Raw genomic sequence first — 20,000 nt, 5'->3', positions numbered from 1 at the left:
GAGGTGTAGTGGGGGATTCATTTTGCCTGGTCCACAGGTTCCAATACCACAGGATGAGCCACACCGCTAATGCGTTAGTGTGTGTGTGTGTTAGTGTGTTCATGTGTGTGTGTGTGTGTGTGTGTTTGTGTGTGTGTGTGTGTGTGTGTGTGTGTGTGTGTGTGTGTGTGTGTGTCTTCTCCTGTAAGCTACTTGAGATAGAACAGTAGCGTGAAGCGTGTAATTTGCAGCTGATACCCTCCTATTATGTGTTCCAATCCTCTCTTCTCGTAATGCCACAGAGAAACAGAGCTCAGCTCCTAGACCTTCTCCTTCTAATCAACAAACACATGGTACATAAAAGCTAAAAGTGAATTCAAATAAAAGGATGTGCGACATGCATTAATGCAACTGTTAATGTATGTATGGCTGATTAGGCTACATGTCCTAGTTTGTACCTTTCTATAGTGATTCTCGCTTCACTAAAAAGATGTAATAGAAACAAAGTGTACAGTAGCAATAGCAGATGGATTTTGCAACAGTGCTCTGAATTCACCCTGAGAGAGTCAATGGGAGTTGTCTGATGGTGAGTCCAGTTAAAGATTTCCAATGGCCAACTGCTCCATCCGCTCTCCACCAGCAAATGTAGCACTGATCTGCTTTATCGAACATCGCCACTGAAATGACCAGGGAGAAAATGTGTTTGTTTTTATTCCCTCTCCACTTTCTCTCTCTCTCTCTCTCTCTCTCTGTTGTGCTATTAAATATTCCTTTCTCCTTCCCTCCATCCCTCTCTCTCATTCTCACCCCTCTCTCTCTCTGTCCTTCCATCCTGGACTCTCCACATGGTCATTTCTCCACCGTTGGCCATGTCTACCCCCCAGGCGTTCACGGTCATCATCCTCTCTCCGCACATTGATTTTGGGCAGCCAGTAGCGCAGCAGCAGGTTCTGTAGGCCTGTGGCTCTTAGCAATCTTCTGCTGCGGCGTCCTGGCCAGACCCCAGGGGGCACCGTTTGGCACAGCCAGCCAGCCTTGTAGTGGAGCGCTCTCCATGACCAGAGATGGGTTTGTGTATGTCTCTCACTGCTCACTGAGTGTGTGTGTGTGTGTGTGTGTGTGTGTGTGTGTGTGTGTGCACGTGTGTGTGCGTGTGGATTGGAGTATGTTAGTGCGTGTGTGTGTATGTGTGTGTGTGTGTGTGAGAGTGTGTGGTTTGGAGTATGTTAGTGCCTGTGCGTGTATGTATGTGTGTGTGTGTGTGTGTGTGTGTGTGTGTGTGTGTGTGTGTGTGTGTGTGTCTGACTGGTTTCTAGCTGGCAGCTCTGTGTGTGAGTTAAGTCTCTCGCTCTTCCTGTGACAGCCAGAGCATGACAGACTTCAACGGGGCATCATCAGTTCTCCTGCTCAGGTGAGGTGGGGTGAGGTGACGTGGGGTGAGGTGAGGTGGGGTTAGGTGAGGTGAGGTGGGGTGAGGTGAGGTGAGGTGAGGTGAGGTGACGTGGGGTGAGGTGAGGTGGGGTTAGGTGAGGTGAGGTGAGGTGAGGTAGGCAACACCTCTGGCTTACTAACTTCACCTCCTCCTCCTTACTTCTCTTTTTCTGACACGCTTTTTTTCTATTTCTCTCTCTCTTTTCAACCCCCTTTTTATTCTCTTTGACGTATCCCTCTGCCCCCTATCTCTCTCTCTCTCTCTTTCTCTCACTTTTCTCATCCCTCTATCTCTTTGTCCTCTGTTTTTCATCATCTTCATTTCAACCTGCCTCTCTCTCTCTCTCTCTCTCTCTTCACCCCTCTCTCCATCTCTCTGGCCAGTCCTGTCTCCATGTCAGGCCTCCATGGCTCCCTGGCTCAGGGCCTGCATCCTTTAAAAAGCCCTCAGAGCAGGAGGCTCTTGGACCACACACTACACACCACTCTCACACTCTCCCTGCCCCCACTGCACTGCTTCACTTAAACATGTCCCTGTGGTGTGTGTGTGTGTGTGTGTGTGTGTGTGTGTGTGTATGTGTGTGAGTAAGTGTGTGTGTGTGTGTGCGCGCGCGTGTGCGTGTGTGCGTGTGTGTGTGTGTGTGTGTGCTCCACTCTTCTCCATGCTGTCCACTCCTGCATGTTTTACTTCCCCAACCCCACTCAGTGCTTTTTACCCATCATGCACTACAGGAGCCCACTAGTGACCCCTCTGCTCCATAGTAATGCCCCATGCATGGGTCCGCCCATACCTGCCTGTGTGCATGTAACCAGATGGCATCATGTGTTCTGTAATGACAGTCTCTATGGTTTAGGCCTGTGTGTGGTATCAGCAAGCAGATTCTCCCTAAAGGGACAATCCCAGTATCGATGCCTCTGTACATATGTATACCAAGTGCAATACTGCTTAATAAGCCATGTAATTCTGTGTGTGACCTTGTAGCAAAGAATGTTTGTAGGCTGCCCTTTTAGGTCAAGTAAAAATGTCCCTAAATGGACAGTACCTATGTCCATGACTCTATGTATGTATAACAAGTGCAATATTGCTTAATAAGCCCAGTCTGTCTGTATGTGACCTTGTAGGCTGTACTTTTAGTTGAAGTAAAACATTTCCCTAAAGGGACAGTACAGTCCATCCTTATCATACTGTAGACGCACTGCCATGGAAATGAGTCTGGCTGGGCTGCTTGACTGATGGCCATATGGGATGGACTACGCTGGGATGGAGAGAGTGACGATAGTCACACCAAGGTCATTGACAGCCATAAAGCACTAAAACTGTAAGAATGCGTGCAAGGACTGGGTGGAAAGCCACTTAGGGTAAATAGCATTGAGGGAGGGGTGGGCGGATGGTGCATTGATCCCTCCATCTGGGTAAGTGCATTACCTTCTATGCATATGATACCAGGCTAGCACACTTGGCAGAGAGGGTGACCAGGGATGAGATGCTCTACAGCAGGGGTTTTCAACTGAACCAGGGACCACCATTCTGACTAATTACGCCAGGACCACCGCTGAATAAAAATACTGATTCCCACATTGAAACTACTAATTACTGAATTCATGGTCACGGACCACTTGCAAAGTCCTCACGGACTGCAAGTGGGCCGCCGTTCTTTAAAAACACCATCTCTATCACGTGGACTAAGATGGTGGTTTAGGGGTGGGTGGTAGGGTGAAGTGTGACAGCTGCACAGACAATGTAGGAAAAGGATTTGTTATTACTAATTACTAATTATTATTTCTACTTTTAAAATGTGAGACAAATATTAATTTGTGAACATAATGAATTATTGTTTCATTTGTGGGACACATGGTTTGTTTTGAGCAAAGAAAAAAAAAGCTAGGACACCAAACCTAGGGCTTGATGTGACCAAGTTGGAAGAGCTAGCTGGTTCCACCATATTCTGTTGATGTTGTTTAATGGGTCTGGGGCCATGACTGGAGAAGCACGTTTTCTGTAACGCAGTACAATATGTCACAAAATTTGTGAATGTGGTTGGTACATGTAGCGGTAGGAATCTCCAGCACTGGAGATGGTCAGGGTGCTGGGATGAAGGGTGATGCAGATTCATGCCGAGGGTCACACTGGACCTTACAATGGGAATTAGGAGCCGATAAAGAGCTGGGAGTGTGTGTGGGTGTGTGTGTGTGTGTGTGTGAGTGTGTGTGTCTGAGTGTGCCAGAGTGAACTCCAGGAGGTAGAGATTTCCAGTCTTGGGGTGTGTAACGTTTGTTGGTCCTGACCAGTGAAGTGGACATCTGGTCTGATCGCCCCCCCCCCCCCCCTCTCCTCTTCCCCCTCCGCTACTCTGATCCTACTATTTCTCTTCCTCCTCCTCACCTCGGCCTCGTAGTCCCACTGTGAGGACGGTCGGCCATGTCGCTGTGCTGCCAGGCCGCTCATCGCTGTCCACTCGCGTCGCGTCACGCTCCGTCACGCACAGCCGGCCAAAGACGAACCCCTACCGGGCAGCAAGCTCGCTAGACGGGCTGCACACAGCCGCGTGTGGTCCAGAGGCTTCCCTCCCCCGCAGACACATACTGATACACACACACACACACACACACACACACACACACACACAGAGAGGCATACACTACATACTACACACACACAGGGACACACACACACGGACATGTATTTGGGTTCAGTCCAGACCTCCAGTCAAGCCAGACCCCACAGTCTTATTGTTTTAGAAGGAGAGAGGGAGAGACAGACAGACAAAAGAGAGATCATCTTTCCTTTACATACCATTAACTACCTGTATAATTAGACATGCTTTGACAATACAAAGTGATAAAGCTCTATTGAATTGAATTGAATTGAATTGAATTTGATTGAATTGAGAATGCTGAGAAGAGAGATGAGACAGAAAGGGACAGATAGATGGGAGAGAGAAAGAGAAGGGGGGATACAGGGAGAAGGAGACAGAGAGGTGAAGAGAGAGAGAGAGAGAGAGAGCAGATGAGACAAAGAGGGAAGTAGAGAGAGAGAGAAAGTGTCAGGAAGAACATGGGAAGGAGAGAGAGAGAAAGAGGTGGAGTGAGAGGAAATACAGGGTGACTAGAGAGCAGAGTGGAGAGAAGATTTGAACAAGAGAGAGGTAAAATGAGAAAGATAAAAGGAGAGAGAGTTGAAAGAGAGAGAGAGAGAGTGAACGAGTCGGCCAGCGCTCGATAAGCTGCTTCATGTGGAGCCTCTGATGGATGGCTGGAGTAACCGATAGGATAGAGAGAGGGATGGAGAGAGAGAGAGAGAGAGAAGGATGGAGAGAGAGAGAGAGGGATGGAGAGAGGAGCCGTGCTGGGTCTGAGCTTCACTCAGTGAAGATGTTTGGGCTCTAATAACATCCCACGATGAGGCTGACACACCCACATCCCCTTTCTTTCTCCCTTTCTTTACCTTTCACTCTATCCTCCCTTCTTTCCCTCTTATATGGCCTTCTCTTGCACTCCGTCTCTTTCTCTGCCTATATCTCTCTCATTCCCTAATCTGTCTCTTTTCCTCTCCCTCTCTCTCTCTCTCTGTCTCTGTCTGTAGGTGTAGTTGTGTGTACTTATCAGGAAATAGATATGGAGTGGCTCCTAGGCTGAGAGAGAGAGAGAAGGGAGAGAGAGAGAGAGTGCGTGTGTGTTGTGTGTGTGTGTGTGAGAGAGAGAGAGAGAGAGAGAGAGAGGGAGGGAGAGAGAGGGTGTGTGTGTTGTGTGTGTGTGAGAGAGAGGGAGAGAGAGAGAGAGAGGGAGAGAGAGAGGGAGGGAGAGAGTGTGTGTATGTTGTGTGTGTGTGAGACAGAGGGAGAGAGAGAGAGAGGGAGAGAGAGAGAGGGAGGGAGAGAGAGAGGAGAGGCAGTGGAGGTGCTGTAATGAGGTGCCATGTTATTATCACATCATTACCACAGAGTCTGAGTGAGAGACTGCAGTCCACACACACACACATTATAGTCTGAGACACTCCTTCGCGCATACACACACACACTACACGCACACGCATACACACACACTACACACACACACACATTACACATACACACACGCACAGACACACACTACACACACAGAGACCACACACACGTGGACTGAGACACTTTAAACATTTTATAATGAGATGGGGCCATGCTGCATGCTCTGTATGTGAAATAGGGAACACACACACACACACACACACAAACACAACACACACACACACACACACACAAACACACACACACACACACACACACACACACACACACACACACACACACACACACACACACACACACACACAGTATAAAGGGGAAGGCAGGGCTGGAAAAGGGAGCTCTGTATGTGAAATAGGGAACACACACACATACACACACACACACACACACACACACACACACACACAGTATAAAGGGGAAGGCAGGGCTGGAAAAGGGAGAGAAATTGAGATAGGTTAAAATTGAGAGATTGAAGGGATAATCCATGGTCAAAAATGTTTTTGTCAGGGAAAGTCAGAGAAAAGTCACAGAATTTTAGATTTGACTTGTGTGAGTGGGATCCCTGCAGTCATCTCTGTATCAGATCTGGCCCTGATATGGCATGATTCTGGCCCGGCTCCGGCAGTGCCAGCGCTGATGCAGGATTATGGCATCTGCAGCATGTGTGTGTGTGTGTGTGTGTGTGAGTGTTTGTGTATGTGTTTGTGAGTGTGTGTGTGTGTGTGTGTGTGTGTGTGTGTGTGTGTGTGTGTGTGTGTGTGAGTGTCTGTGTGTGTGTGTGAGTGTGTCTGTGTGTGTGAGTGAGAGAGTGAGTTTGTGTGAGTGTGTGTGTGTATGTGTGTGTGAGAGAGAGAGAGAGAGAGAGAGAGAGAGTGAGTGAGTGTGTGTATGTGTGTGTGTGTGTGATTGTGTGTGTGACTGTATGGCATCTGCAGCATCTCCACCCAGTCCCTGAGCTGCCACAGAGACGTCACATTCCCATCACCCCAAACACACAGACAGCTGACGGAGTGGAAACACTGTGGCACTGTCACACAGCATGTCACCACGACGAACTTCAACTCTGTGTCACCCAACACTGGAGTTCAGTGTTTTTTGTGTGTGTGTGTGTGTGTGTGTTTAGTGATTTAATATGCTGTATGTGTGTGTGTTTGTGTGTGTGTGTGAAGATAGTGTGGAGAAGTGTGTGTGTGTGTGTGTGTGTATGTGTGTGAGAATGAATATGTGTATCACCTAACAGTGTGCCTTCTTCGTACAGTACCAGTTAGTGAATATTGTATCACTCACTCACGGCTCTCTTTTGTGTATGTGTGTTTATATGTGAAGATGTATTTTCACCCAAAAGTATCCATTATAGAGTTCTCACCCCTGTGGTCAGAGTGTGCTGTTCTCTCTTAGTGCGTAGTGAGGTAGAGCACTAACAAACACACACACATACATACACACACACACACACAACAAACACACACAGGCACACACACACGCACACACGCACACACACACACACACACACACACACACACACGCACACGTGCATAGTGAGGTAAAGCACTAACACACACAGGCCCTCCTCTACATGAAACTTTAGCAGCGCCCGAGAGCTAAACAGGCGGACTAACTGACTGGCGTGTGTGTGTGTGTGTGTGTGTGTGTGTGCGTGTGCGTGCGCGTGTGTGTTTGTGTGTGTGTGTGTGTGAAGATAGTGTGGAGAAGGACTAACTGCCTGGCCTCTGTGAGGCTGCCTGACGCTCAGAGCACTGGTCCTCACGGCCTCTGTCACTCAGAGCCTGTCACCCAGATTGGAGAGGCAAGCGGCCGTGTTTGTGTGTGTGTGTGTGCATTGGTGTGTGTGTGTGCATTGGTGTGTGTGTATGCATTGGTGTGTGTGTATGTGTGCATTGGTGTGTGTGTGTGCATATTTGTGTTTGTTTGTGTGTGTGTGTGTGTGTGTGTGTGTGTGTGTGTATGTATGTGTGCATTGGTGTGTGTGTGCATTGGTGTGTGTGTATGTGTGCATTGGTGTTTGTGTGTGCATATTTGTGTGTGTGTGTGTGCATTGGTGTGTGTATGTGTGCATTGGTGTGTGTGTGTATGTGTGCATTGGTGTGTATGTGTGTGTGTGTGTGTGTGTGTATGTATGTGTGCATTGGTCTGTGTGTGTGTGTGTGTGTGTGTGTGTGTGACTGGAGGGATTGGAGAGGGTTAGGGAGGGCCACTTGTGACAGCCTGTCAATCAGCCCGGTCACGGACCCAACCCTTTTCCCTGCACACAGGATGAGGGGAATTGAAAACGTCAAGAGAAGAAAAAAGACATGAGCAGGAGAGAGGAAGACAGATGGAAAGACAGAGAAACAGATAGATAGAGAGAGGAAGGGAGGGAGAGAGAGGAAGGGAGAGAGAGAGGGGGGAGGGAGAGAAGGAGAGAGGAATATTTAATAGCACAACATACAGCAGCTGTGAGGGAGAGACTGAGACCTAAAAAAGAAAAGAAATGAAATGTCTTTATCGACCAGCATGTGGCTCCTATTTCACTGGGGTCAGACAGTGCCCCCCATGAGGGAAATTACACATGGTCTGACACACACACACACACACACACACACATACCTCCCCCTACCTCACATCCCATCACCTGAAACATACAGACGGTATGAGACCAGCCTGCAGAGATGCATTTCAGGAATTGTGCAAAGTTCAAGGCGGCTCCTTCCATAGCCTTGGGAGTAGTACAGGAATGGAAGGCTGGTGTTTCAAAAGATTTATTTATTTATTGCAGGGTTGTGTGTTCAGTACCTCCTGTAGTGCACAGGCCAAGGTCACAAGATGAAACCCCTCAGGGTGCACAAGACCTGCCTGTCTGGCTGCCAATGCTGTTGATTGTAGTAAGGTGGAGGAGGTGTCAGCCTTAAGTAAAATATGCACACAAGGTGTGGAGGGAGTCAGCTGTGAATTGATGTCATTTAGATTGTTTGGTGGTGCTGTTGCTGCTGCATGTTGTTTATGGCCTCATCAGGTTTTCTCAACTAAGGCTGATCTCTAAGCTCATGTGTCTTCAGGGGTAGAGTCGACTGGTAATATGGAAAGTGGTTGTGTGTGTGCTCTGTTGTCTGTGACTTTCACATCTGTAGCTGGCTGCTAACTGATAGAAATAAAGTAGGCTAATTTATATTAGGTGGCCCCTAACTGCCCCCTCCCTTTTTACCTGAGTGTAAAATCAGTTTAATGGTGTGATTTGTAGACAAATCAAATCTGAATACTGTTGAACAGATTTGGGTCAGTTCTAAAAGGATCCTCGTTCAGTGCAGGACAGCAAATTGTCAGCACAGCTTCAAACTCCTGTGATCCAGGTGTCTCTTGAAACACAGCTCTGATTATTTTTAGACATCCACACACTGAGTTCACCTCTTCTTGTCTTTTTTCCATTTGGTCTTGTTTTCCACAGACATCTCCTGCGCTCGAGGGCACAACAGTCTGGATTTGTTGATGGTGTGTCTGGCTAGCGGAAGGTTGCGGGCAGCAGACTCTACATATCTGGGGCACCGGCGGTGAACGGGAGAGCTACGGGAGACGGAGAAGTAGAGGTGTTCGGAGACTTGATTACAATGGGGTGAGTTTACATGGCCTCGGGGCGAACCGAAACTCGACGACGGGAGCTTCACTTTCAGCTCTCGCTTCGGCAACACTAATCACCTCATTGCTGGAATTGAGTATCAGAGGAGAGCTAATGAGAGTTTTATGTTTTTTCTCCATCTTCCTTCTTCATTTCCCTGACTGACTGTATCAAGTCTATCTTAATTAATCAACATGGGCAATGTCTTGCAGCAATGATGATATGTGGAGTGTGTTTAAATCCTGCGGTTAAAGAGATGAAGAAAAAAACGTAGGCCTGACACAGAGCACTTTTTGTGCAGTCTGTAATATTTGTAAGAGCCTACCGAGAGGCTGTCCAGACAGTGCGTGGACAGCCTGGCCTGCACAGGTTCGTGGATATAGGTTCCGTGGAAAGGTAAACTACGATGCCTATAGTGCCCATCTGTCAGCGGCATGATACTGGTGTGCGTGCGTCTGACCTCTGGCGCACTTATTTACTTATCCCTCCGCGCTAATGAAGTGTGCTTATTCGCATGTCAGCAATTTTCAAACAGAAGCTTTAAAAATGGAAGAGAGAGAGAGAGAGCGAAGGCGCGCCATGCGCGCACACCGTCAGGCACACAGCGCGTGTAGGTAGATGAATGACATCCAAATAGCTGGCTCAGCTCGGGAGAATCAGCGTGCTGTGGCAAATCAGATTGAGAGATAAATCCAGTGCCTTTGTCACTATTCCGTTATTTCTTCTTCCAGAACGCATTTTAACGAGACCAAAACAAATGACATTTCTGTAGCAGGGGAACCTCAATTGAAACCCTTTTAATTATATAGTGCGGCCATTTTAATTAAACACCTGAACACGTTGGGCGTTTCCCAACCCCATCACACACACACACACACACAACATTGAACAACCATTTGCCTTCATCTAGCCTCATACCTCTGGCAGTACTCAAGCCAGAAGCATCAGGAAAATGAATGTTTGCTTCAAATGCAATCGGGTGTAGCCTATTCTTTATCCATAGGGGCTTGCAAGGTCACTGTCGCTGCTGCTGTTTCGTAACTCCTACCTTTTTGACCTGGATATCCGTGGAAGATTACAGATGGATATTTGTGTGGCCCACAGCCAGGCGATTTGTACTAATTACGAAGCGAGAGGGAGAAGGCAGCGGTACTCTTCCCTAATCCCGAGTCTCTTCACTGATTAGTTGAACGCGAGCCGGAGGCGACTGCGAAGTGGCGTTCTTCATTAGGCCTACAGTCTGCCCGGATTAGTTCATTTCTCTCCCTCACGTACTTTTTTCATTGCCAAGCGGGCTAACATAATCCTCCCCTATTATTTTATTATTTTGGACACCCATTTCCTACAGTCGACGAGCCGTTTTTAGAATATTAATGCGATTATACAAGTAAAGGAATCACGCATGAGGAACATTGTGATAATGGGCATCGTGGTTACTTAACATTGTCCGCTGTTCCCCACTAAATGTGGCTTCTCTGAGTTATGTGATAGCCTCCTCCATATTAATTTTCACAAGTTACGAATGACAAGCTTTAATAGTCTACAACAATTCAAGGTTATTGTATTTTGTACGGCTTGTGTTTAGTTTGCATATGTGGCACATCAATGCAATAAGCGATTCTTTTGATGTCTCTCTGGCTGGTTCCTCTCGCTGCGTCGTGACAGATGAGTTCTTGCACGAGCCTTTGGAGGCAGTGAATAATTCATGTTTAGATGGTCCGTAGATGTCACTCTGTGGGGCTGTCCTGATGCCAGACATAACACTGTGTGTGTGTGTGTGTGTGCGTGTGTGTGCGCGCACCTGCATATGGGTGGTTTGTGATTTAAGTGTGTGTGTGTGTGTGTGCATAATCATGTATATGTGTGTGTGTGGATGTGCATTTTATGGTTTATTTGCTGTGTATTCAAGCCTTTTATTTGAGAGTGATTTGAAATGTATGTATTCATGTGTGAGGTTATTAGATCATGAAATGTGTGTGTAGGATCAACCACCTCTACTCACAGCAACCCCCCCCCCACACCCCGGGATTTTGTGATGTTGTGAGTCTGTGTGTGTGCTATGCCAGCCTTGATTGACTGAATGTATTGTATATCTCTGAGCAAACTATGGAGCCCAAGGGACCCAGAGATATACAATACATTCAGTCAATGCATTCAATACATTACATGCATGTATGCATGATTGTGTGTGTGTGTGTGTGTGTGCGTGTGTGTGTGTGTGTGTGTGTGTGTGTTCATATCTGTAGTGTCCATAGTTTTTTTTCTGTGTGTGTGAGAGAGGGACAGTGTACCTATACTGTATATATATTTACCTGTATGTGTGTGTGTGTGTGTCCATGGTCCATGCTAACCTGTGTGTGTGTGTGTGTCCTCAGGGCTTCGGTCCCAGTTCCCCTCCCAGCAGCCTCGGTCGGTGCGGTCCATCAACAGCAGCAGCAGTGCGCGTCATGCCTGATGTGAAGGCGTCCGCCGCGCCATGTGACCTCCCTCCCGCAGCCACCCCTTCTCCGGGCTACAGCATGGACCTGGAGCGCTGCCTCCCCGACCTGCAGGCCTTCCCCCATCACCACCACCACCACCACCACCCAGGGTCCCCCCACGCACACGCGCCCTACCCCAGCCTCGAGGCCCCCTCCCTGGGCCAGTGTCCCCCCAGTAGCCTCCTAGGCAGCCTGGGCCTGCGGTACTGTTCTTCAAGCAGCATGGGGCCTTCTTCTCCCAGGCACACCACCGGGGGCAGTGGCACCCCACCCAGCCCCAGGGCCAAGCAGCAGCAGCAGGCTTTCAGGGCCTATGTGAACAGCACCAGTAGCAGTGGTAGCGGTAGCAGCAGGCTGTACCGTAGCATGGAGAACCTGAACTGGGCCGTGTCTGACCCCAGCCTTTATGGCGTGCCGTACCGCAGCGTGGACAGTGAGTTCATCCTGCACTGCACGTCCACCACGAGCCACTGGTATGACGGCGGCCAGGCCGAGGACGATGACGACGGTGGCGGTGGCGATGACGGCGGGCAGTTTCACGCGGGCTGCTCTCCGCCGAACCCAGAGAGCCTGGCGTTCTACCCGCGGCGTGCGCTGACGCGCCGAGACCTGCCGCAGCTCTTCCCGCCGTGGATGTTCCCGCCGGCCGGCGCCCTGGAGGAGTGGGCGGCCAACGGGAGCGCTCGCAAAGGCCTGCGCGACAAACTGCGCCTGCAGAGCGCCCGCGCCGCCGAGCCGCTGAAGCCGCTTCGGCCTCAAGTGGCCCCCGGAAACGGAGTCCCCGTCACGGTCACGGCGTCCACGTACGCACCCGCCTGGGGCTGGGCCGGGGAGAAGGAGGCGGGGTCCCGCACGCTGAGCGCCCGACGCATCACCAGCCCCGAGGAGATCAAACAGGAAGTGCTCCGGCGGCTGCAGCTGCGCAGGCAGAACAGCAGCCCCAACCTGGCGATGCACGTGACTCCCCCCGCTGCCCCTCCGCAGGACCCCCAGAACGGGAACATGAGCCGCTCGTTCACCTCCGAGCCACGAGGGGGCAGTGTTGGTGGTGGAGGGTCGAGTCACTCCACTCCCGAGCGCAAGAGACCCCCCATGGGGCGCCTTCACATCCCCACGTTCGAGGAGTTCAAGAGGATGCGGCAGAAGGAGAGTGGACACGGTCAGCCAGTCACCGCAACAGCACCCTCCTCTGGCCAAAATGGGAACTACAGCCAGAGTGAGAGGAACAGCTGTGCACAGAGTGGACAAGGCACCAGTGATGAGCAGGACGGGCGACACAGCAGTCACCAGGACATGGACACGGATCAAGACAATGAAGACCGAGACAAAGACAAAGACGCCGAACAGACAATCACAGAGACTAAGCAAACAGACACTGTCTGTGATCCAAATGCTCAAACACAAAACCAAACCCAAGGTCCGGTTCTGAAACATACACATGAGAACATTCACGTCCAGTCTCAGTCCCAGAACCAGAGCCAAGACCAAATCCCAAATCAGACTCTGGAGCGCCCCCTAGAGGCCCCTTCTAACCCCAGCTTGGCTCCATCAGCCCTAATCTCCACCACCTCCTCCACCACCTCACTCTCAACTACAACTGCCCCCATCTGTACCGGCCCCGCACCACGCTCCCCACTGCCCTCCACATCTGCCCCTACATCTGCCCACGGCAGTGACAATAACAGCAACAACAGCAGCAGTGGCGGTGGCGGTGGTGGTGGTGGTGGTGGTGGCGGTGGTGCCGATGGGGCAACAGAACCCTCTGCCTGCACCTCCTCCTCCTCCTCCGGGTCGGAGGTGGTAGAGGGGCCGCTGGGCCCGTTCCCGCCGCGTAAGGAGAGTGGCGAAGCCCCGTCCAGCTGCTGCCCCGCCCTGCTGCTCGAGGGGGCCGACCTGTCCAGCTACGGTGCCAAGATCTACAGCATGAGGGACGGCCTGCTGGGCTCTGCACTGGACCTCATCAAGAAGAGGTAAAAAGGGGCAGGAGCTGTGGCACAAACCAGTCAATATAGTAGTATACTAATAGACCGTATAGTATGGTATAGTATAGTATAGTATAATATAATATAGTATAGTATAGTATAGTATAGTATAGTATAGTATAGTATATACTAATAGACAGGGACGCGTTTCCCAAAACCATAGCTTCTAGATAAGTTAGCAACTTTTGTTGGTTGCAATGCAATTTCCCATTGCCAACCAACTAAGTCAAGTCAAGTCAAGTTTATTTATATAGCGCATTTCATACACAGAGGTCATTCAATGTGCTTTACATAAACAAAACCAAACAATAATAACAAATAAAAAGCATAAGTTACAACTAAGTTGCTAACAGGTTAGCAACTATGGTTTTTGGGAAACGCGCTCCAGTATAGTATAGTATAGTGCAGTGATTTTCAACCACTGTTCCGTGGCACACCAGTGAGAGATCATCAGGTGCGCCGTGGGAAATTGTCCAATTTCACTTAATTGGTCCAAAAACTTTAGTTGTTGCAAATAGTAGGCTAGGATATGCCATTGTTGAGCATCTGTGCCTGCAATGTAGTGACTTGCTAAATAAATACTCTTTCATGTCCGTGGGTGACAGTAGTAGCGCAATAATGACCTTGTTAATCAAGTGATGTGCACGAGAACTGGTGGTGAAAAATAGATATTGGAAAGCTAGATAACGCATTGGGCTCCAGAACATACGTAAATAGTGATGCCATCATGGGGGCAACAATTAGTGGAGGCCAATGGAGAAACAGGTGTCTCTGATTGGAAATTAGACAGGTGTCTCTGATTGTCAGCTAGTGTTGCCCAGAGCGTGTAGGTGCTTGCCTCCAGCAATATGACGGCTGCGTTCATGTAGCCTATGCCACTTAATAGGCTAGAACTCGACGGACAGTCCGGTATCTAGCTTTCTAATATGGGTGAAAAGACGTAGGGCCTAAAACAGCAAATCAATAGGCTAAACATAAATAAATAGGCCTCCTTGAAAAGAAAAAATGCAGACTCTGAACTGAACTGTAAACAAATGAGAGACTAAATTGTCATTATTTTTACTATATTAGGCCACAGTGTGTAATTCTGGTACATTTTTGGTTGGTGGTGTGCCGCAGGAATTTTTTTATATAAAAAATGTACCGTGGCTCAAAAAAGGTTGAAAAACACTGGTATAGTGTATACAGTAAATATACTTAAATATACTTAAAAAGGGGAGAACAGCACCGTACCACATCTGGGTCTTAATGCCCACAGGGACCCAAGTTTGATTCTGGCCTGCAGTCATTTCCTTCTGACCCTCTCCCGCACTCACTCCTTGTCTCTCTCCGTTGTCCTAACGATAAGAGGCAAACAAGCCCAAAGAAATCGGCCTGGGTGGCTGTTTAGCACAGTGACGGTGAAAAGCCAAATGACGGTAAAATAACACATTGACATAATCAATGGCTCGCTGGCCCGCCCCGGGGCAAGGAAAAGAGCATGGCAGGCAAGTTGGTTGGTCTGTCACTGGCCCGCAGCCTTTTCACTTTTTTGGGCCAGTAAATTTATTATATATAAGGGGCCAGCACAAATCTGGGGGGCCAGTGGGGTGGGGTGTGGGGGGGGGGGGGGGGTGTTACATTGGACACTGCATTGACTGTAAGCTGTTTATGTCTGTGACAACAGTTAATGTTGTCTCTGGACTTCAACAACAAGACGGGAGGGCCCTTATACTGTATAGCACAATAACAGTAAATAGAGTGCAACGATTAAAGAGTAAAACATGATGACTGTAGCAAGTACTGGAAGAAAGCAGGACTATAAACAAAAATAACAACATGAAAACACACACAATCACTGTAGAAGAGCAGACGTCCATTTCAAACTGAAGGAACCATGTGGCGGTAAAGAGTGAAGATTGAAGTAAAAATTAGTGTGTTGTGGGTAGACCCTGCCGATTCTTCTGTTTACTACGGAGTCTGGCTCCAAACAACACTCACGGCACTGAGCCTGGCTCCAGTTGGAGCATATGGTCTCTCCCTGTTTGGAGGAATTTGGGCTAACAGAAGGACATGACATCATGCTGATCTGGAGAAATGTGGAGAAATGAAGGATTCAGTCAATACAGCTATTACTTCTGCTAATACTGCCATTAGATCCTTTACATTACATTTATTCATTAAGCAGATGCTTTTTATCCAAAATGAGGAATAACATTCAAATTACAATGCAGAGGAGACCTTAGATAACAATAAATACTACAATGCAGAGGAGACCTTAGGTAACAATAAATTCTACAACAATAAATACTACAACACAGAGGAAACCTTAAGTAACAATACATGTAAATACTACAATGCAGAGGAGACCTTAGATAACAATAAATACTACAACACAGAGGAGACCTTAGGTAACAATAAATACTACAATGCAGAGGAGACCTTAGGTAACAATAAATACTACAATGCAGAGGAGACCTTAGGTAACAATAAATACTACAACAATAAATAAATAAATCTTCTATTGCAGTGAATTATACCACCATTATTTTACTCAGTCAGTTCTTATGCAAATGCAGATTATACAGTTACTGTATTATATTTGTAAGAATACATTACGAATTACAGTAACAGCACTTATAGAAGAAATGCCATTGTCTTTCTGTCAGTGAGTAACTGTTTATTCTAGTGCAGAATATTGCATTCTTTCTGTCAGTGAGTAGCTGTTTATTCTAGTGCAGAATGTTGCATACTTTCTGTCAGTGAGTAGCTGTTTATTCTAATGCAGAATATTGCATTCTTTCTGTCAGTGAGTAGCTGTTTATTCTAGTGCAGAATATTGCATTCTTTCTGTCAGTGAGTAGCTGGCATTCTCCATGTGTAGCAGCAGTGCAGTTCCAGCCTGTTCTCCGCTCAGTGACTGTGAGGGGCAAGGCTGTCTGACAGCCATATTGCTGTGGTGTGCGTGCATGCGCGTGTGTGTGCGTGCATGTGTGTGTGTGTCTGACATGGGAACGAGTGTGTGAGTCAGGGTGATGTGACGTGACATGATGTCGCCTCAGAGAAGAGCCTGTGGCCACCGCCTCTGTGATGCTCATCCGCCAGTGTCGTGGCGAATTCGGAGGACATGTTTTTTTTTACATCTGTTACAAGCAGGCACGTAACTGAAGCGTTCTGTTTGTGGAGCATAAAAATAGTTTTAGAAGACTGGACTAATGTTTGTTAATGTACGTGCCTCTCACGTCTGGTGCCGCCTGATCCATTGATTCTAGTGGAAGCTAATTGTTGTGACATACGTTCCGTGAAGGAAACACTTCAGTTACATGCCTGGTGTTGCCTGCCTGTTATTATCGCATGTAACCAACAAATCCTCCAAATTAAAAGAAAGAGAGATGGAATACATATTTCACTTCACAGGCTGCTTAGATGACAGGCCAAGCTCAAAATTGCATCCCAAATGGAGGTGCGCGGAACCGAACAGCTGTTTTTTCTCTGTAAATCAGGAGTGCTCTGTGACCATGAAATTGGTTCTGGCGGAGGACTAGGCACAGTTCTCCTATGGGAGGGACAGCAGTGTGTGTGATCTTATTGATTTATCTGAAACTCATAGCTATTCAGACTGAGTAAAAGAGGGTGAAAGTCAAAAGATTGTGTGAATGTGGGTGTGTGTGTGTGCACTGGTTTAGGTTACACACAAAGACAAACTGCGTTTGATTGACATGCTGTGTGATTGTAAAGGGAGTTTGGGATGTATTAATGCATTTATGAGTACTGTATGCGTACATATAAATGGATTATGTGACAGTGTGACTTTGTGAGTGATTGTGTGTATACTGTATATATATATATATATATATATATGTGTGTGTGTGTGTGTGTGTGTGTGTGTGTGTGTGTGTGTGTCATCATTGTATTTGACCTTAAGTAAACATTATGTGTGTGGGCATGCAGCCTTAGCCAATTTTGTTCATATTACTGGTGTCTGTGTGCCTGTGTATTATGTAAAATATACATACATACACCCACACCCACCCACACACACACACACATACAAGCTCATTTGTATGTGTGATTGTCATTGAAAGGGAGTTGTGACTGTCACCCCCCGCCCCACTTCTGTGCCAGGCTGACAACACATCCTTACAGATGGCGTATGTTGGCACGGCATTGGCTCTGCAGTTGAGCGCTGGGTGCTGTCTCACCACCGTGGCATCTGTGATTGGCATATTGTCGCGGGTGGCAATTAGCTCATTTTAGAGTTTAGCCCTGGCACATGACGAGGAGAGAACGTGCCGGTGGAGTCTATTAAGACCTCGGCAGCCAAACAGTCTGGCGCATGGTGACGAGTCCTGACGTTAAAAGGGGTTAGCCCGCAGTAAGCCAGAGCGCCCAGGAGAAGAGTCTGCACCCCCCCGCTCTCCACCTCCTCCTCTCTCTCCCTCTCTCCTTCTGCTTCTCTTTCACGCGGGGTTCATTCTGTCGTTTTACTGCCAGAGGGCTTCTCTGCACTCCACAACCCCTTCTCTCTCTCTGGAGGAGCGAGTGATGAATGGCATGCTTAGAACAGCATGGGGTCGAAAGGGAAAGAGAGAGAGAGAGAGAGAGAGAAGGAGAGAGAGAAAGGGAAGAAGGCAGAGAGAGAGAAGAGAACAAGAGAGAGGGAGGGAAAGAGAAAAAGAGAGAGCGGGAGAGAGAGAAAGGGGAAAAGAGAGAGAGGGAGAGAGAGTGGAAGAGAGAGAGAGAAAGGGGAAAAGACAGAGAGGAAAGGAAAGTAGGAGAAAGGGAGAGAGATATGCTCTGATCAAAAGAGCGACAGAAAGAAAGAGAGAGAGGAAAAGAGTGAACAGGAGAGAGAGATAATGAAGAGATAGTCAGGGTGAGGATGAAAGAAAGAGAGAGATATCAAGAGAGAGGACAAAGGGGGAGAGAGAGATAGATAGAGAGAGAATAGATACATGAGTATTTCCCTGTTCACAGTGGCTAGTGATTAATGCACAGCAGCAAACAGGATATGAGTGCATGGAGATTTACTGATCTCACCACCGCGCTAAACGTCCAGAGATCAATCTCATCCGTCACCGCCAGCCGCTAAATTGAATGAATATTTCAGTGGCGCCTGCATGCCGATTTCCACTTTGCGCTCTCATATGCATTTCTATAATATGTGGAGTTTTAATTTTGTCACATTATTTGGAGGCCCAGAGGGAATCTGTGCATGTGTGAGAGGGAGTTTGTCAATGCTGGATAATACAGGCCTATTTCAGTGTTAGGCCTGCACTGTAGGGACATGTTAACACTGCAGCAAGTGGAAAACACACCGCTCATTGTGTTACTGTTGCTCCCAAGTGTGCCATTTATACTGGGCGAAGCAAATTTGTTTTATTATTATTATTTATTTATTTTATTTGATGACTTTTTTTTATGAGGCAATTACAATGCTATTTTCATGTATTAGAACACCTGATAGCTTAGGGGAAGTAGAATCCATTAGTAGAAAGTTCTAGCACATTGGGCTGGATGAACCCTAGAGATGTTCTATCCCCTCACTCCTTTCAAAAGCAATGAATGAGCTGGTCATCACTCCTCTCATGAGAATAAGGCCTAATACAATCAGTACACGTTTTCTGTGAGAAATGCGACCAGAATCAACCCCAAAACATGTGTGATCATTATGGACTATTTTTTAGGGGGCGCTATGGTGAAAGCGACTGCAGCATCCATACCACATTTAGGTCCCAAGTCCCCACGGGTGTGTATATATATATGTGTGTCTGTGTGTGTGTGTGTGTGTGTGTGTGTGTGTGTGTCTGTGTGTGTGTGCGTGGTCATTTCCCGATCCCACCCCATCTCTCTCTCTCTCTCCCACTGGCTTCCTGTCACTCTTCACTGTCCTACCTGACACACACACACACACACAGATATACATTAATATGTAGTTTTTGTAATGTGTGGAGCTAGCCTGCGAGAGTGAGTGCGAGAGTGGCACATTCTAGACTACTGTAGTGTGCAGTAAACATGTAGCATGCTAATATAGTTACTATGAGAAATGTGCCCACGGGGACCCGGGTTTGAGCCTGACCTGCGGTCATTTCCTGATCCCACCCCATCTCTCTCCCCTGCGGTCATTTCCTGATCCCACCCCATCTCTCTCTCTCCCACTGGCCTCCTGTCACTCTCCACTGTCCTATCTGATCACAGGCAATAAAATATAGTGCATAGTTTGTATCTCTGGAGCTTGCGTGTGGAGAGTGGGGGGGGGGCAATGTCAGAGAGAGGAGATTCATCACACTTGCCTGTTTGGTAATGAATTAAGCTACAGGTTATTACCTTTCATGAATCTTCCTTTGTCTGACAGCTAATCTCTCGCTGGAAATCACTTAAGGACAGACTTTGTTAATATCAGATGGAGAGGCGATAGGGTTTTTTTTTCTATTGCCAGTTGGAAAAAAATAGATATTTCTTTGTTTTTATTTCTCACTATTGCCCCTTTTGGCGTTCTAAAACAGATGCAGTCGTGTGATAAGGTCTGGTTGGT

At 47.8% G+C, this 20,000-nt stretch overlaps 1 protein-coding gene across 4 annotated transcripts in view; it reads left to right on the top strand.

Annotated features, from left to right (window-relative positions):
* Positions 1–20,000, top strand: part of si:dkey-91i10.2 (uncharacterized protein LOC555224 homolog) — a 71,985-nt gene that overhangs the window by 37,042 nt on the left and 14,943 nt on the right. For 2 of the 4 annotated variants that reach the window (XM_042070006.1, XM_042070014.1), the window contains exons 2-3: positions 8,857–9,021; positions 11,400–13,474. In XM_042070006.1, coding sequence (XP_041925940.1) covers positions 11,472–13,474 — 2,003 coding nt within the window. In that variant the 5' untranslated portion in view covers positions 8,857–9,021; positions 11,400–11,471. Of the gene's footprint in view, positions 74–296; positions 333–8,856; positions 9,022–11,399; positions 13,475–20,000 lie in introns of those variants that run through there. The other 2 variants (XM_042070021.1, XM_042070030.1) reach the window with 2 other exon arrangements.

Source organism: Alosa sapidissima, chromosome 2 (genome assembly GCF_018492685.1).
Source record: "Alosa sapidissima isolate fAloSap1 chromosome 2, fAloSap1.pri, whole genome shotgun sequence".
Classification (NCBI taxonomy): domain Eukaryota; kingdom Metazoa; phylum Chordata; class Actinopteri; order Clupeiformes; family Clupeidae; genus Alosa; species Alosa sapidissima.
Note: the sequence above shows the minus strand (reverse complement) of the source record. Positions and strands in the feature narration are given on the sequence as shown.